Source organism: Rhinolophus ferrumequinum, chromosome 10 (genome assembly GCF_004115265.2).
Source record: "Rhinolophus ferrumequinum isolate MPI-CBG mRhiFer1 chromosome 10, mRhiFer1_v1.p, whole genome shotgun sequence".
In the NCBI taxonomy this organism is placed as follows: Eukaryota; Metazoa; Chordata; class Mammalia; order Chiroptera; family Rhinolophidae; genus Rhinolophus; species Rhinolophus ferrumequinum.
The window spans coordinates 88,161,154-88,173,324 of record NC_046293.1 but is presented as its reverse complement, the minus strand read 5'-3'; the positions used below and the strand labels follow the sequence as shown (position 1 = coordinate 88,173,324).

Below are 12,171 nucleotides of genomic sequence, written 5' to 3'. Positions count from 1 at the left end.
CCTCTTGCTGAGGTGTCCTGGGACAAGGAAGGCTAGGGGAGGTGGATGCTGAGTAAAAACTGGACCTCGGTGACACCGTCCTAATCCCTGATCCTTAGTCACGACCCCCCCAGACCCCTTCTTCTCCCTTTCTTCCTCAAAGGCAGCCAGGGCTGAGACCGAGCAAGGCCTGGGAAAGAAGCGCACATCAGCCCCGAAGGCCCGCAACCTGAAAGGAGGGTGAGAGGGTCTTGGTTTGGGGCCCGGGATGACGCCAGGGTGCCAAGCGGCGGCAGGAGCAACAGGACCGGTTGGTGACACAGCCCCGAAGCCTCCTCCCCTCCCCTCGTTCCTGGGCGAGGGCGGGCGGCGGCGCCGGGGGTGCTCCCAGACGCCGTGGGCGGGTATGCGGGTGCGCGCCAGGCTGAACCTGCAAGGGCGCGGGGGCGGGAAAAGACCGAGGGAACAGCCACACTCCGGAGACCGGCTGGGTGCGGGGTCCGCGGCCGCGCGGGTGGGAGAGGGGGCGGGGGACACAGGGGAACGGCGGGAGGAGGGAGCGCGCCGGGCGCAGGGGCGCCGCAGACCAGGCAGGGGCGCCGCAGCCCCTCCTCTCCCTCCCGCCCCCGCACCCCCCTCGACAGGCGCCGCGGGAGCCCCACCAGAGCCTGAACGGCCAGGTGTGGCGCGAGGCGGGGACCGCGCCAAGACTGCGCCTTGAGAGCGTGTGACTCAGCACCGCCTCGCTCGGCGGGGGTGCGGGAGCGCGAGCGCCGGGCGGCGGGGCGGCCGTGGCGTGAGGCTTCCCCGCGCTGGGGGCCGCCCCGCGGGGATGTGCGGAGGGGCGCGTGGGCCGGGAGATTCCATCCTGGTTGTCAGCGGCTCGCCAGCCCGCCCACACAGCCGCAAGCCTGACTCCGCGATCCCTCCCCACCGAGAAGCCCCCGGGGACGCGGCCGGAGGAGGAAGGGCTTTCCCCAGGCTTTCTGTGCGAGTCTGGGGGGCAAAGGGCGGGGCGGGGGGGGGGAGACTCGAGGCGGGAGGGGGCTGGATCCTGAGCTCTGCCTTCCAGCTGCTCCTGGATTTTACTCATTAATGGCCCGAGGGAGCCCAGTGGAAATCTCTAGAGTATTTAGAGTTGGAAGACCCTGCAGAATTCACCTCATCCTTCCTGGACCTGCAGGGCAGCGCCACCCAGTACCGGACCCACAGGGATCTGTCTTTTTCTTTTTTTTCTTGAAAGAAAGAGTAAATTAAATCTCCCTCGGTCCCCCATCCTGAGCTTCCTTTCTGAGACTCATCATTTGGAAGTCACTTTTCACATCTAAGCTTGGTCCTTCGTGCTGCAGCAACCTCTTAACAGCTCTGCTTTGCCACAGACTTGGTGAGCTGAGGGAAGAGAGAGGCAAAAAGTGCTTATTCCCGTTGGGCCAGAGAAGGGAAGGGGTTTGCTCCAAGCTTACACTTTGGGGTCTGTGAGGGTGGCACGGGACTCTGGAGAACTGGCTTCTTGGTGGCGTCCAGCTGCTTGGAATGATAAGAGTGCCTTCCCTGCCTGTGGAATTCCCTCTGGCCTTCCTTGATGGGCTTTTATGAGTTAAGTAGCTCCAAGACTGTGAAAGATGCACATGAGCCCGTTTGGAAGCTTCCAGGGCATCTGTCTGTAAAGACCAGGCTGTACACAGGAATCACTGAAACTAGACGTAGGCAAGAGAGTCCCAACTGCTTTGTAGACTTTTTGTTGCTGTTGCTGTTTTTACATAATGAAAATTGTGGTCGATTGTCTCATTTATCAAGGAAGAAATTACGGAATTCCCTTGCTTCTGCCTGGGGTAGGGGTGCATTTCTGATTGGAGGCAGGGAGACAGCTGGTTTAACCTGAATCGTCCAGAGTGCTGAGAGGTCATGTGGCGCCAGGCTCTGGCCACATTTAGGCCAGGTCAGGTGCAGGGACACCACACTGCAGTGTGCGGTACACCTAGTGCATCTCCCTGCTGTCAGGTAGCCGAGCTTCCAAAGGCCATCGCTCAATAGAGAATCCCAGATGCCCCACCCCTGCACCCTCCCAGCCTCCAGGCAGCCTTCTTCCCAGGAGCTCACAGCCTTCAGAAACCCATCTCCTTCTTGCTTGAGACAGAGTAAGGGATAGAAAGCCTGGAGTACAGACATTGTAGACTCACCTCATTTAAAGAGGGGAAGACTCGGGAGAAACTGGCCAGCCAAGAAAGATGAAACAAGCCATGCAGAAAAAGGGAATCCCGAGTCCTGACAGGGTGACAGACCGGGGTGTCATGGGGAGGCCTATGCTGAGATTTGCTGTGAGGCCCACGCATCTTTTGTGTGGTGTGGGTTGTCATCCATCCCCCCCAACCTGTCAGGAACGCACTCACCCATACGCAGCCGTACCCACTCGGTCCCCCTCACACATCCAAACCATACACACCCTACTCACCCTCCTGTCAGTGTCCTAACATTTCCTTGAACAGAGCTGACACTGCCTAGGAGAGAAATAGGAAGAAAAGACCTGAAGCCTGGGTGTTGGTTCCTGGAGAGTATCCAGGCCAGATGGTGACCCCAGGATCCAGCTCTCTCTCCTCTGTGTCTTTCCACCTGGAGACATGGCCACAATTTACGTTCCCTTTCCCTCCCATCCTCGTAGACCCATTGCCCATTTCTAGTTCAAATCGCTGACAAGGCCGTGTGTGTGTGTGTGTGTGTGTGTGTGTGTGTGTGTGTGTGTGGTGGGGGAGACTGGGATGAAACACGCAGAGTGCTTTTTCATGCTTAATAATATAGCTTCCCAGGAGGAAGACTGGACTGGTCAGAGGCAAGCACAGAGGGAGAGAAGGGCTGTCCGTGCTCACGGATAGAGTTGAGGTCAGATCTGTTAGCTGGGAGGATCACCCTCACTGCCCAAGCAGCCTTAGAGCTGAGCTTCTGATCCAGGTTTCACACAGGCTCCGCTGCAGAAACTGTGCTGCGGGGCCTAAGCACACCCTACCTGCCTGGTGGGGCCCCCTGTCAGCTGAGATCGTCTTCAGCCCTGACACTCTCCTCTCCCTCCACCCGGATGAGCTGGCCTGGGCCCTACGTCCTAAGAGTCTATTCATACAAGCAGTATTTATCAAACACCTCCCAGACGTTGAGTTAGTGTCTCATCGGGAGATGAGGCCCGTGCAACACCAGCCTCTACTGCCTGCTATCCCTTCCTGCCCACAACTTCCGGCCCCATAGCAAACCCCAAGAGAGTTGTGTGAAATTTTCCACCCCGAAAATTACTTTAAGATCCTAGAAAGGATCAAAAGAGCTTACCAAGCACCAGAATGCTCCCTAAATTCCTTTTACACAGGAAGCTCATTGGGAAAGTGTCCCTTCTACAGTCCAGATAATTACTTTTCCAAAAGAAGCCAATATGACAGTGCCCTGGGTCCCCCCGCTTTACTTGCCAGATCCAGGCAAGGCAGTTCCAATTCCCTGTACATATAGCAGAGATAACGATCATTTAGGCTCTTGACAGTCTTCCTGGGGGGCTCTGCCCTTAGTCCACCAGTGTCTCCATGGCACCCTTCCCCCGTTTAGCAAACCCGCTCTTAGACATGGCTCAGATAAACTCTTCCATGCTGAAATATAAGAGGATGATATAGCTAAATGTGTTGTTTTCCTCCTGTCCTGGGATAATTTGCATTTTAACAAGGGGATAACCTTGAAGTACCCAAAGGAATCCCTAATTGTGGAATATCTGGCATAGGCAAGATATTCTAGAAGGAAGGCAGAGAGACTGGGTCCCCTGAACCCCCATAGCTAGTTGTGTGTTTGGCCCTGCACGTCCATGGAGCCATCCTGACTGGTTCTCTTGGTTTGTCACTGTAGATTGTTAAGCGCCCTGGGTGAAGAATTCTAGTTCTAGTTCTGCCATTAACTAGTTTGGAAGTACCAGTCACTTCTGTCTCAGGCCATAGTTTTCTCATTTGCTAAAGGAGAAGTTTGGACCAAATGACCTTCTACAGGACCTTTCCAGTCTTGACCTTTGCCTGACTCCCCAGAGGGGCTGCGGGACCACAGTCCACCTCCTAAAGCCCTGCAGCCCCTGCAGCTGCAGCCTAGAGGAAATGGCTTGATGGCAGCACAGAAAGGGACAGGGACTGGGACAGGCCGCCCGCCTGCCGGGGACAAGAGGCCCTGCTTAGCACAAGCACCGGCCCCGTGCAGTTACATAAGCCTCCGGATGGGATATTCCAAAGAGCAACAGCGACACAACCCGCCTCCCCCACACTCCCCGTGCCCCAACATGTGCGCACACCGCAGTCTCCCTACGGTGGTCTCACAGCCACAGACGCCCTGGGAGAGAAGTTTGGAAGCCCCCATCTTTTCTTTTCCATTTGTTATGTTTTTCCTACAAGGTGTTTCATCTGAGAAAGTCCTTCTGTGCTCTAGGCTTGACCACACAGAGCAGAGTCTTCCCCTAACGCGCCCCACCAGCTACACCAACACCCCCACAACATGCATCAGGCCTCTTCTTTCCTTGGTCCCTCTCTGCTGTCCTTTCTAGCTTTCTGACCTCAGAGTCCCGCACACAGCAGGCCTACCCTTCCGTCCTCAGGATGGAAGAATTTGGGGAAATGGATTTAGCTTTCATTCTTTTCAAGTGGGAGGCATTCTCCTGGTTCAGGCTCCGTTCCTCCCATCCTCCCCTTCTGTCCTTGACAAGTCCATTTACTAGATGACACTGTAGTTTCACCATTTAGAAAATGGGGAAGATCTTGCTTATCACTGTGGGGCACTGGAGTCCTGGGAACTCAGATCCTTTCGATGTCCTTAAGAAGAGTACAAGTCATCTTAAAATGCAACAGATGAGATTTAAGTTGGGCTTCGGAGAAATTCCCCAGCTATCAAGTTGTGAGCCCTCATCACAGATCTCTAGTGGACGGTGGATTTGTCCTGCCTGGCTGCATTTCAGTGTGAGCTCCACATTCAGGTATGTGGAATAGCCTAGATGCGCATTGTCCTGAGGAAGGGGGCAGCTGTGGAAAGGGCACAGGTAGAAAGCTGGTCTGGAAGCAGCGAATGAATCCTGAACCTGGATCCCTGTCTATTGCTGTGGTCTGACTGTTGGAGCCCCGGGCCCTGGGTTCGCTACCTGTAGAAATACTGCAGTCTACTGAGCACGTTCTTTATGCCTGGAACAGTACTAAGCAAATGATACTGTCTAACTTTTAAACTTGACAATGACCCTTCAAAGTATATATTACCTCTCATTTTATAAAAGAATAAACAGAGGCTCACAGTAGATAAATAATGACTGTGAGACCTCATGCCGGTCGCTGGTAGAACAGGACTCATACCCAGCCCATGTTCTTAACCACCCAGATCAGGAAAATTCTGTGATTCTATGGTTTCCTGAAGTTCCTAAAAATCTAATTTCTCCCTCACTGTGCTCCTGATTCTTTTTTGTTTATGTTTGTGTGTTAATTCCCTCATTGCTTGAAATGGAGACGACTACCCTTTTCCTCCGTGGAAACAAGAAACCCTTTGCAGCCTGTGTGGGAACCTGCACTTTGTGCTTTTCCAGAAGCAGAGGAAGGAGCTGCAGTGGCCCAAGTCTCAAAAATCCTGCCAGATGGCTTTGCATTTGGGGATCTGCCAGTTGCGATGAGAGTGTCCCCAGGACCTCTTACTAAGAAACCTCTTACTAAGCTGCTGCTGCCCTATGTCCAGGGTCACTGAGAGTATGTTTGAGCCCCAGTGAAGAAATGTTCAGGCTCCCCAACAGAACCAATCTGTCTAAAAAGCTTTACACAGGATTTAAATTCAGGACCCAAGTGTCTTTCCAGACCATGGGTGGAGCTGTGTAGCCCAGCTCTCCCCTCCGTTTTCATGTCGCTCTATCTTTCATTGGCTCTCCACCCAGACCTGACCCCATCTGCCTTTTTTTCATGAGTGACCTTTGAAACTCAGGCTGCACAGAGATTTGCTGAATCAGCAGGACCAGCTGCTGTTCCTCTTGCTTGGTTTCAGGCCAGCCCGGGGGTCTAGGAAGGGCTCCGGAGTAAGGAAGGAGAGTGGGGCTGGAGCATGGCCAAGGGGCTGGTTGGGGAAGACCAGAGTTTCCCCAAAGCCAAGAGTGACTTGTTTCTCTTGAATTGTGTTCTTTTTGGGTGAAAGGGAGGGGAGAGCAGCAGTTTGGGCCCTTGGAAAGGCAGGGGACAGCAAACCTTTACAAGTGCCTACTCCACGCGAGCTTCCAGGTGAGCAAAAAGACACACATGCCCTTCTCTCAGTGAGCCTTCATTCTGGCCCCATTTTCCAGCTTCCCAGCTAAAAGTCCTCTCTTTGCTGGGGACAGGGGCAGGCAAGGACAGGCGGGTTGGTGAGCATTGGCCATAATGCTGTCTCTTCAGCAGCCAGGCTTTCCAGGCACGAGGTAGCAAAGGATCCTGAGGACAGAGGCTCTCCTTACCCTGTTGATAGGGTTTTGCCTGGTGGGCTGGGTTAGGGTAATGGGGGGCTATGCAGTCAGAAGGTGGGATGAAATGCACATGGATCTCTGTGCATTGAACCTTCCGGGCTCTGTCCCCTGTCCAGCTCACCTGGGCTCTTACTGTTCTTGACAGAAACCCTTGACTCCAACCAAGAAAACCTTCTGTGTGTGCTCTGAACGTGATTTGTATGCTCACCCTTGTCAGCCTGTTCTTTTCTGATAGAGGGTAGCTCTAGGCAACTGCCATCTGCTTATACCTGTTTAGATGTTTCCAGATATGTGTTTCCCATATGTTAAGCCGGGACTGTTTGCTTCTTTTCTGTCCTTCCACAGCACAGAGTGCAGGGGCTTGAATGGGCTGGACACTTGATACAATAGACTTGACTGACCGACAGACCCTTCATACTCTTTCCGCAGCTCCCAGGATGGCCCAGTCATGAGCTGCACTTCCAAGCAAAGACACCTACTCCAATTAGCATCTTAGATAACAGGGTAAAAAGCACATGCAATGATCTTCTAGCCATCTTCTAGGCCCCGGTCACTATGAGACCATGAAGCTCAAAAGATGACCCAAGATTTATTTTATGCTGAAAGGATAAAGAGGAGGAGACTTCCTTATGCAGCTTATGTAGAAGCAAAGGACAGAAAGAAGAAAATATGGGAGCAAGAAATTGTGTGGGGAGAGGGAAGAGAAAGGGAAGGGAAAAGGCAGGAAAAAGGGAAAGGGGGAAACAGTGAGGAAGAGGAAGTGTATAGAAGGCAACAAGAGAGGAAGGAAGAGAAAAGAGCACAGGAGTTACTGAGCCGGTCAGACGTCATGGCCACTTGGAGGTGAGGAGTCTGAGGTAGGAACTAACTTTGTATTATGATGCAAGAATGTTGCCCAGCCTCCAGTAATGCTCTGCCCATGGGCTCGGGGACACGGGCAAGCCCTGGTATCCGCAGGCTCTAAATGCATGGCTGGCTGGGTGGGCTCAAACAGAGAAGCTGTGGTCACACTGAAGCCAGTAGCTTCAGGTAGGCTCATGTGCTTCCGTGGTAAGGAGGAGACTTTGCCAGGTCGAGCTGAGGCTCTGGCTCCAGCCAGGAAAGGGATCATCAATTCTGTAGATGCTGTGAGCCTTGATTGAAAAAATAAAGAGGAGGAAGCTAAGATTGCTGCTTTCATTAAGAGGGAAAAGCAGTGGGGGCTGGAGCTTAGCAAGAGCCACTAAGCATGTAGAAAGAGAATTTTAACCCCTCGAGTGTCTTTTTTCTGTAGTATCTCTGCACTCACCCATCTCCACACCGTTGCTTCCTTGGCCTGACCCCCAAGGCCTTTCTGTCTCCCTCAGCTGAAGGAGGGAGAGAGGCCAGCCTGCATAGTAATGCAGATCTGATGACAATTAAACAATCCTTTATTTCCCAGTCCCTGGCTCCCCAGGGTTCCTGCCTTTCCTGGATTTGGACAGGAAGAAGAGTTCTGGGGATGAGAGACAAACCCTGTAACACCATGCCTGGCCCCTGGGACTCTCACCACCCCTCAGCAATCTCACCGGGGTAGCGTTCTCCCTATAATGAGGCTGGAGAAGGAAAAATAAGGAATGAGAAAAGATTTCAGTGAAATTATAATCCGAAGACCCCCTCTGCCATCTCTTCCTTCGACTTCAGCCCCCCCAGTAGAGAACTGATTCAGCACAGAGTTCCCCAGGAGAAACACCAGGGAGAGGGCTGCTGCCTCTGCTCTTCTCCTCACCTCACCCTGTCGATGGAGAGCTCTCCCTGCCTGCTGGCTGCATCTAGCCCTGCACCACTGAAAGGCCTGGGCAGAGAAGGACAGACATACAAAATGGGGGTCATCAGTAGAGAGCAGGGTGGGGCCAAACGTAGTCAGCAACGATGATTCCATCCTGAGGTTCTGTGGGGGAAACTTGGGTTGAAGTTAGGCAAAACAGTGGGGAGAAATGGGTGGTCCAAAAGGCACAAAAGGCATTGGGCAAGCCAAGATGCCCATAATTTCACATCCAAGAGGAGAGAGAGCTGCAGGGAGGAAATGAGGCATGCATGTCCAGGCCCAAGCTCTAAATCTCTGGGTGTCCAGACTTGGGAAGCAGGAGAAAAAGCTGGAGAATCTGGAGAAATGAAGGAGCTACTGGTGGTATTAACTGCTTAGTTCCTGGTACAACTTCCTAAGTGAGAGATTTCCAACAACTTCCACTCTCCTCCACCATTCTAATTATTTCTTATTTTTGTTCTCTCTTGGGAAGCAGAAGCAGGACAAGGGGGAAGGAAAGATGATGGTTCCTTTCTGGTTTTGCCATGTGAGGCTGGATAGGAATCCAGGTAATTCCTAAATCCCTGAATTCCTAGCAAGAGCACTTGGGCAAGAGAGTTGGGGCTCTCTAAGCCACTTGGGGGGGGGGTCACAGCAAAGTCCTTATCCAAGAAAAAAATCTTTCTTCAACCCTTCTTGCCTGCACAGTCCTCTGAAGGGATGCAAACAATGCGGGATGCAGTGGAAGAAAAGGAGACACCAAAGACCATGAAGAGAGGAATCAAGTGAAGAACCATCATTACCAGGAAGCTGTGGCTGCCCCCAGGGAAATGGAATGGCATAGTTCTTTCCCCTTATCTGGGGAAAAAGCCACATGGTATCTTGGACCTTTTGATGAGCTATGGGCACGAGGGAAAACTGTCTTTCTGCCTTTTATGCTAGATAAGGAAAGAAAATGGTGAAATTCAAGGAAGAGTAAATGAGCCATTGAGGGAGCTGGGGGAGAAAACTGCATCTTTTGGGGGCTTAAATGAAATGCTTTAGGTCTGCTAAGTCAGATCATCCTAGATCTTTCCCCCTAGGATCCCATGGTAACAAGGAAGCTAACATGTCCTGACCCAACTTCTCTAACTCTACAGTAGATGTGAGGAGAAAATGAGTTTTTAAGAAGTACATCAAATCTTCACAAGTATCCCCAGACCTAACACACGCCAAGAATGGGTGAAATTGAGATTCTTGACTCTCCTCGCTCTGTCCTCCCCTCTAACCCAACTCCTTCAGCAGCAGCATCGATAGGGTCAGATGCTGACCAGGTACTGATTTCCCCTGAGCTGCTCTTCCATGCAGCTCTCCCATCACCTGTCCAACCAAAGAAAGGAAGCCGACATGTCACCGCCTTCCCAATACAGAGGAGAGAATATTCTAGTCCCCTTTCATCTCTTCTTCCCTTATTCTTAGTTCAGGGACGTTGGGAATGAAGAAAGAGCTTCCAGTCCTAGAGTCCCTTAAGGGAGGTTAATTAGCATATTTCTCTCAGGACTCAACATGAGACTCCAGTTATCACCAAAGAACCAAAAGGAAACAAGGTTTGCAATCACCAGCCATAATAGAGAGATTTAAAAAGGAATTACGTTCAAATACCAACTCCATTTGCCAGCTATCTCTGTCATCATTGTTCCCTTTCCACGACTGCCAAACACCCTGCACAGAAACCCTCCTTGAGTCAGAGGAAAAGGCTCCGACCAGACTGAGTCCTCACACGATAACTGAGTCTCCCATTGTCTTGGTGGGTTGTTACCTTGCACCCTTTGGTTCTATGTGGATTCATGAGAAAGTCACCACTCAGGTCAGAGCAGAGTAAGTGTCCCTAAATGAGCCCCCCCCCCTTGACTCCCACTGCATCAACTAAAGCGCCAGCTTGTTCCTCTGGGAAATGCTTTCTCCCACCCTTCATCTTTCTCTACATCCAGGCCCCCCTGACATCTCACATCATTCCTGCTTTTCAGACTCTTCCTCTGCCTCCTCAATTCCCTCGGAACCCAATTCTACTCTTCCTGGGCCATAGCCCTTCTAACGCTCTTAACATACCTCTTTGCCAAGCATTCATCTTTTTCATATCTCACTTTTCATTCAAATAATTTTACTACCCAAACTCCCTTCCAAAATTTTCCTAACTTAAAAGCATTCTTCAACAGTTCTCTTTTCTTCAGTTTAATCTTCACCCCAACTTCCTCCCAATCTCGTCTCCTTTAAAAACGGCCAGTTTCCAATACCCCCAATCACTTAAACCCCATGTATTTCCTCCTTTGTCCCCAAAGATGGTCTGGATACTTTGCCCCAGCACCCCCTAAACCCTGAAACACGGATATCATTTCCTTCGTGCCCCCAAATCTCCTTGACACACTTCTACCCCAGACATCTCCACATCACCCTAGTCCTGCAGACTCTTAGGTTCACCCGACCTCCCCCTTGCCTCGTCATACCCATCTGCTTCCCTTTCTCCTACCACAACAGTTCCCATCCCTTCTTCCCCACTCACTCGGGTCTCCTGCTCAGGACGCCCTTGCTGAGGGCAGCGGAGGATTTGTGCTGAAGGAGGGTTCCAGTGGCAGCGCAACAACTCGGGGGACGCTCCTTCTCCTTGTCGGCGACCGCCCCAGGCGCCACCGGGTGCTGGTGGGGCGACTGGGGTGCGTGAGCCCTGCTGCTGGGGCCCGGCGGGGGTTGCACCAGGATCTGTCCGTGGTGCTGAAGCTGTGGCTGCTCCGGCGCAGGCTGTGGCGAAGCGGGTAGGAGCTGTCCGTGGTTCTGGAGCGGTTCCTGGGCCCCGGCGGCGGCGGTGGCAGCAGTGACTGGGATAGCCGGCAGCGGGGCTGGCGACGGGGGGACGAGCCCGGGCGGAGGCTGGGCTTGCAGCAGCTGCTGGTGCTCCCACAGGCTTCGGTTCTCGGCGCTTAGCTCGTCCAGCCGCCGCTCCAGCTCGTCGATGCGCTGGCGCTGGGTGTGGATGAGGCTCTGCTGGTTCTGCACGATGGCCGTGAGCTCCTTGAGGTAGAGCACGGCACGCACCGGATTCTCCAGCAGGCTCTCCATGCCGCCCGCCGCCTCCTGCGCCCTGCCTGCGCCTCGGCGGGCGGCGGGGAGCGCGAGGGCGCGCAGGAGCCGAGCAGCCCCAGCGATCCGCTCGCTTCCCTCTCCTGCGGGCCCAGCCGCCCTCCCCGCCGCCGGCGCCGCGTCACCGCCACACATTCACACACGCACTGAGGGGCGGGACCGCGGCGCCACGGCCCACCTACCCACCCTCCCAACTCCAGGCTTCGTCCTCCCACTTCCCGGCTTCGTGAGGAGTCTCGGCTTCCTGCAGGGCTGACAGAAGAGGAGGGGGGCGAGTGAGAGAGTGGGCAGGGGAGCAGGATAAACGAAGAAGAGCTGGGGTGGATAAGATAAATCCAGAGAGAAAAGGAAAGCGGGCGAGGCGGAAGTAGAGGTACTGGGGAAGTGCTGTGGGACGGGTAGAAGAAGAGAAGCAGATAAGGAAAGAGGGAAAGAAGAGGGAGAGGCTGGGAGAACGAGGAAGCAGAAGAAAGGAAGGTGGCAAAAGGAGAGAGAGATATATTTAAAAGGAGGAAGTCACGGGCTCTGAAAGGGTCACGAATTATTTTCCCTATGTCCAGAGGCTGGGGAGCTCATCTTAAAGTCCTTCTGAGGAGAGGCCGCCCTTGCCTCTTTTGTACTCAACAATCTATTCTGCTGGGGAATTCTCTGGAACACAAGGGTCATAAGACTATAAGGGACCTTAGAGAACACCTAGTCCTCCTCCTTCGTTCAGCGAAGAGGAAACTTAGAATTGGAACGTCATTTATGCCGGGTGTTCTCTGGAAATTAGAGCTCAAGACAGTTGGGGCCACTCTAATAGGAACGCGAAGTAAATAAACCAGGCCTTCTGTGTCAGAGGCTACTG

The 12,171-nt window shown here is 53.1% G+C and overlaps 1 protein-coding gene across 6 annotated transcripts in view; it reads right to left on the bottom strand.

Moving 5' to 3' along the window:
• The window catches only part of IQSEC3 (IQ motif and Sec7 domain ArfGEF 3), a 100,543-nt gene extending 89,104 nt beyond the window's left edge, over positions 1-11,439 (bottom strand). For all 6 annotated transcript variants that reach the window (XR_004424146.1, XR_004424145.1, XR_004424147.1 and 3 more), the window contains exon 1: positions 10,750-11,439. Coding sequence is in view for 2 of the 6 variants with exons in the window: in XM_033117365.1 (XP_032973256.1) it covers positions 10,750-11,303 (554 nt within the window). In the remaining 4 variants the exon portion in view is untranslated. The remainder of the gene's footprint in view (positions 1-10,749) is intronic.
• Between the last annotated feature and the right edge of the window lie 732 nt (positions 11,440-12,171).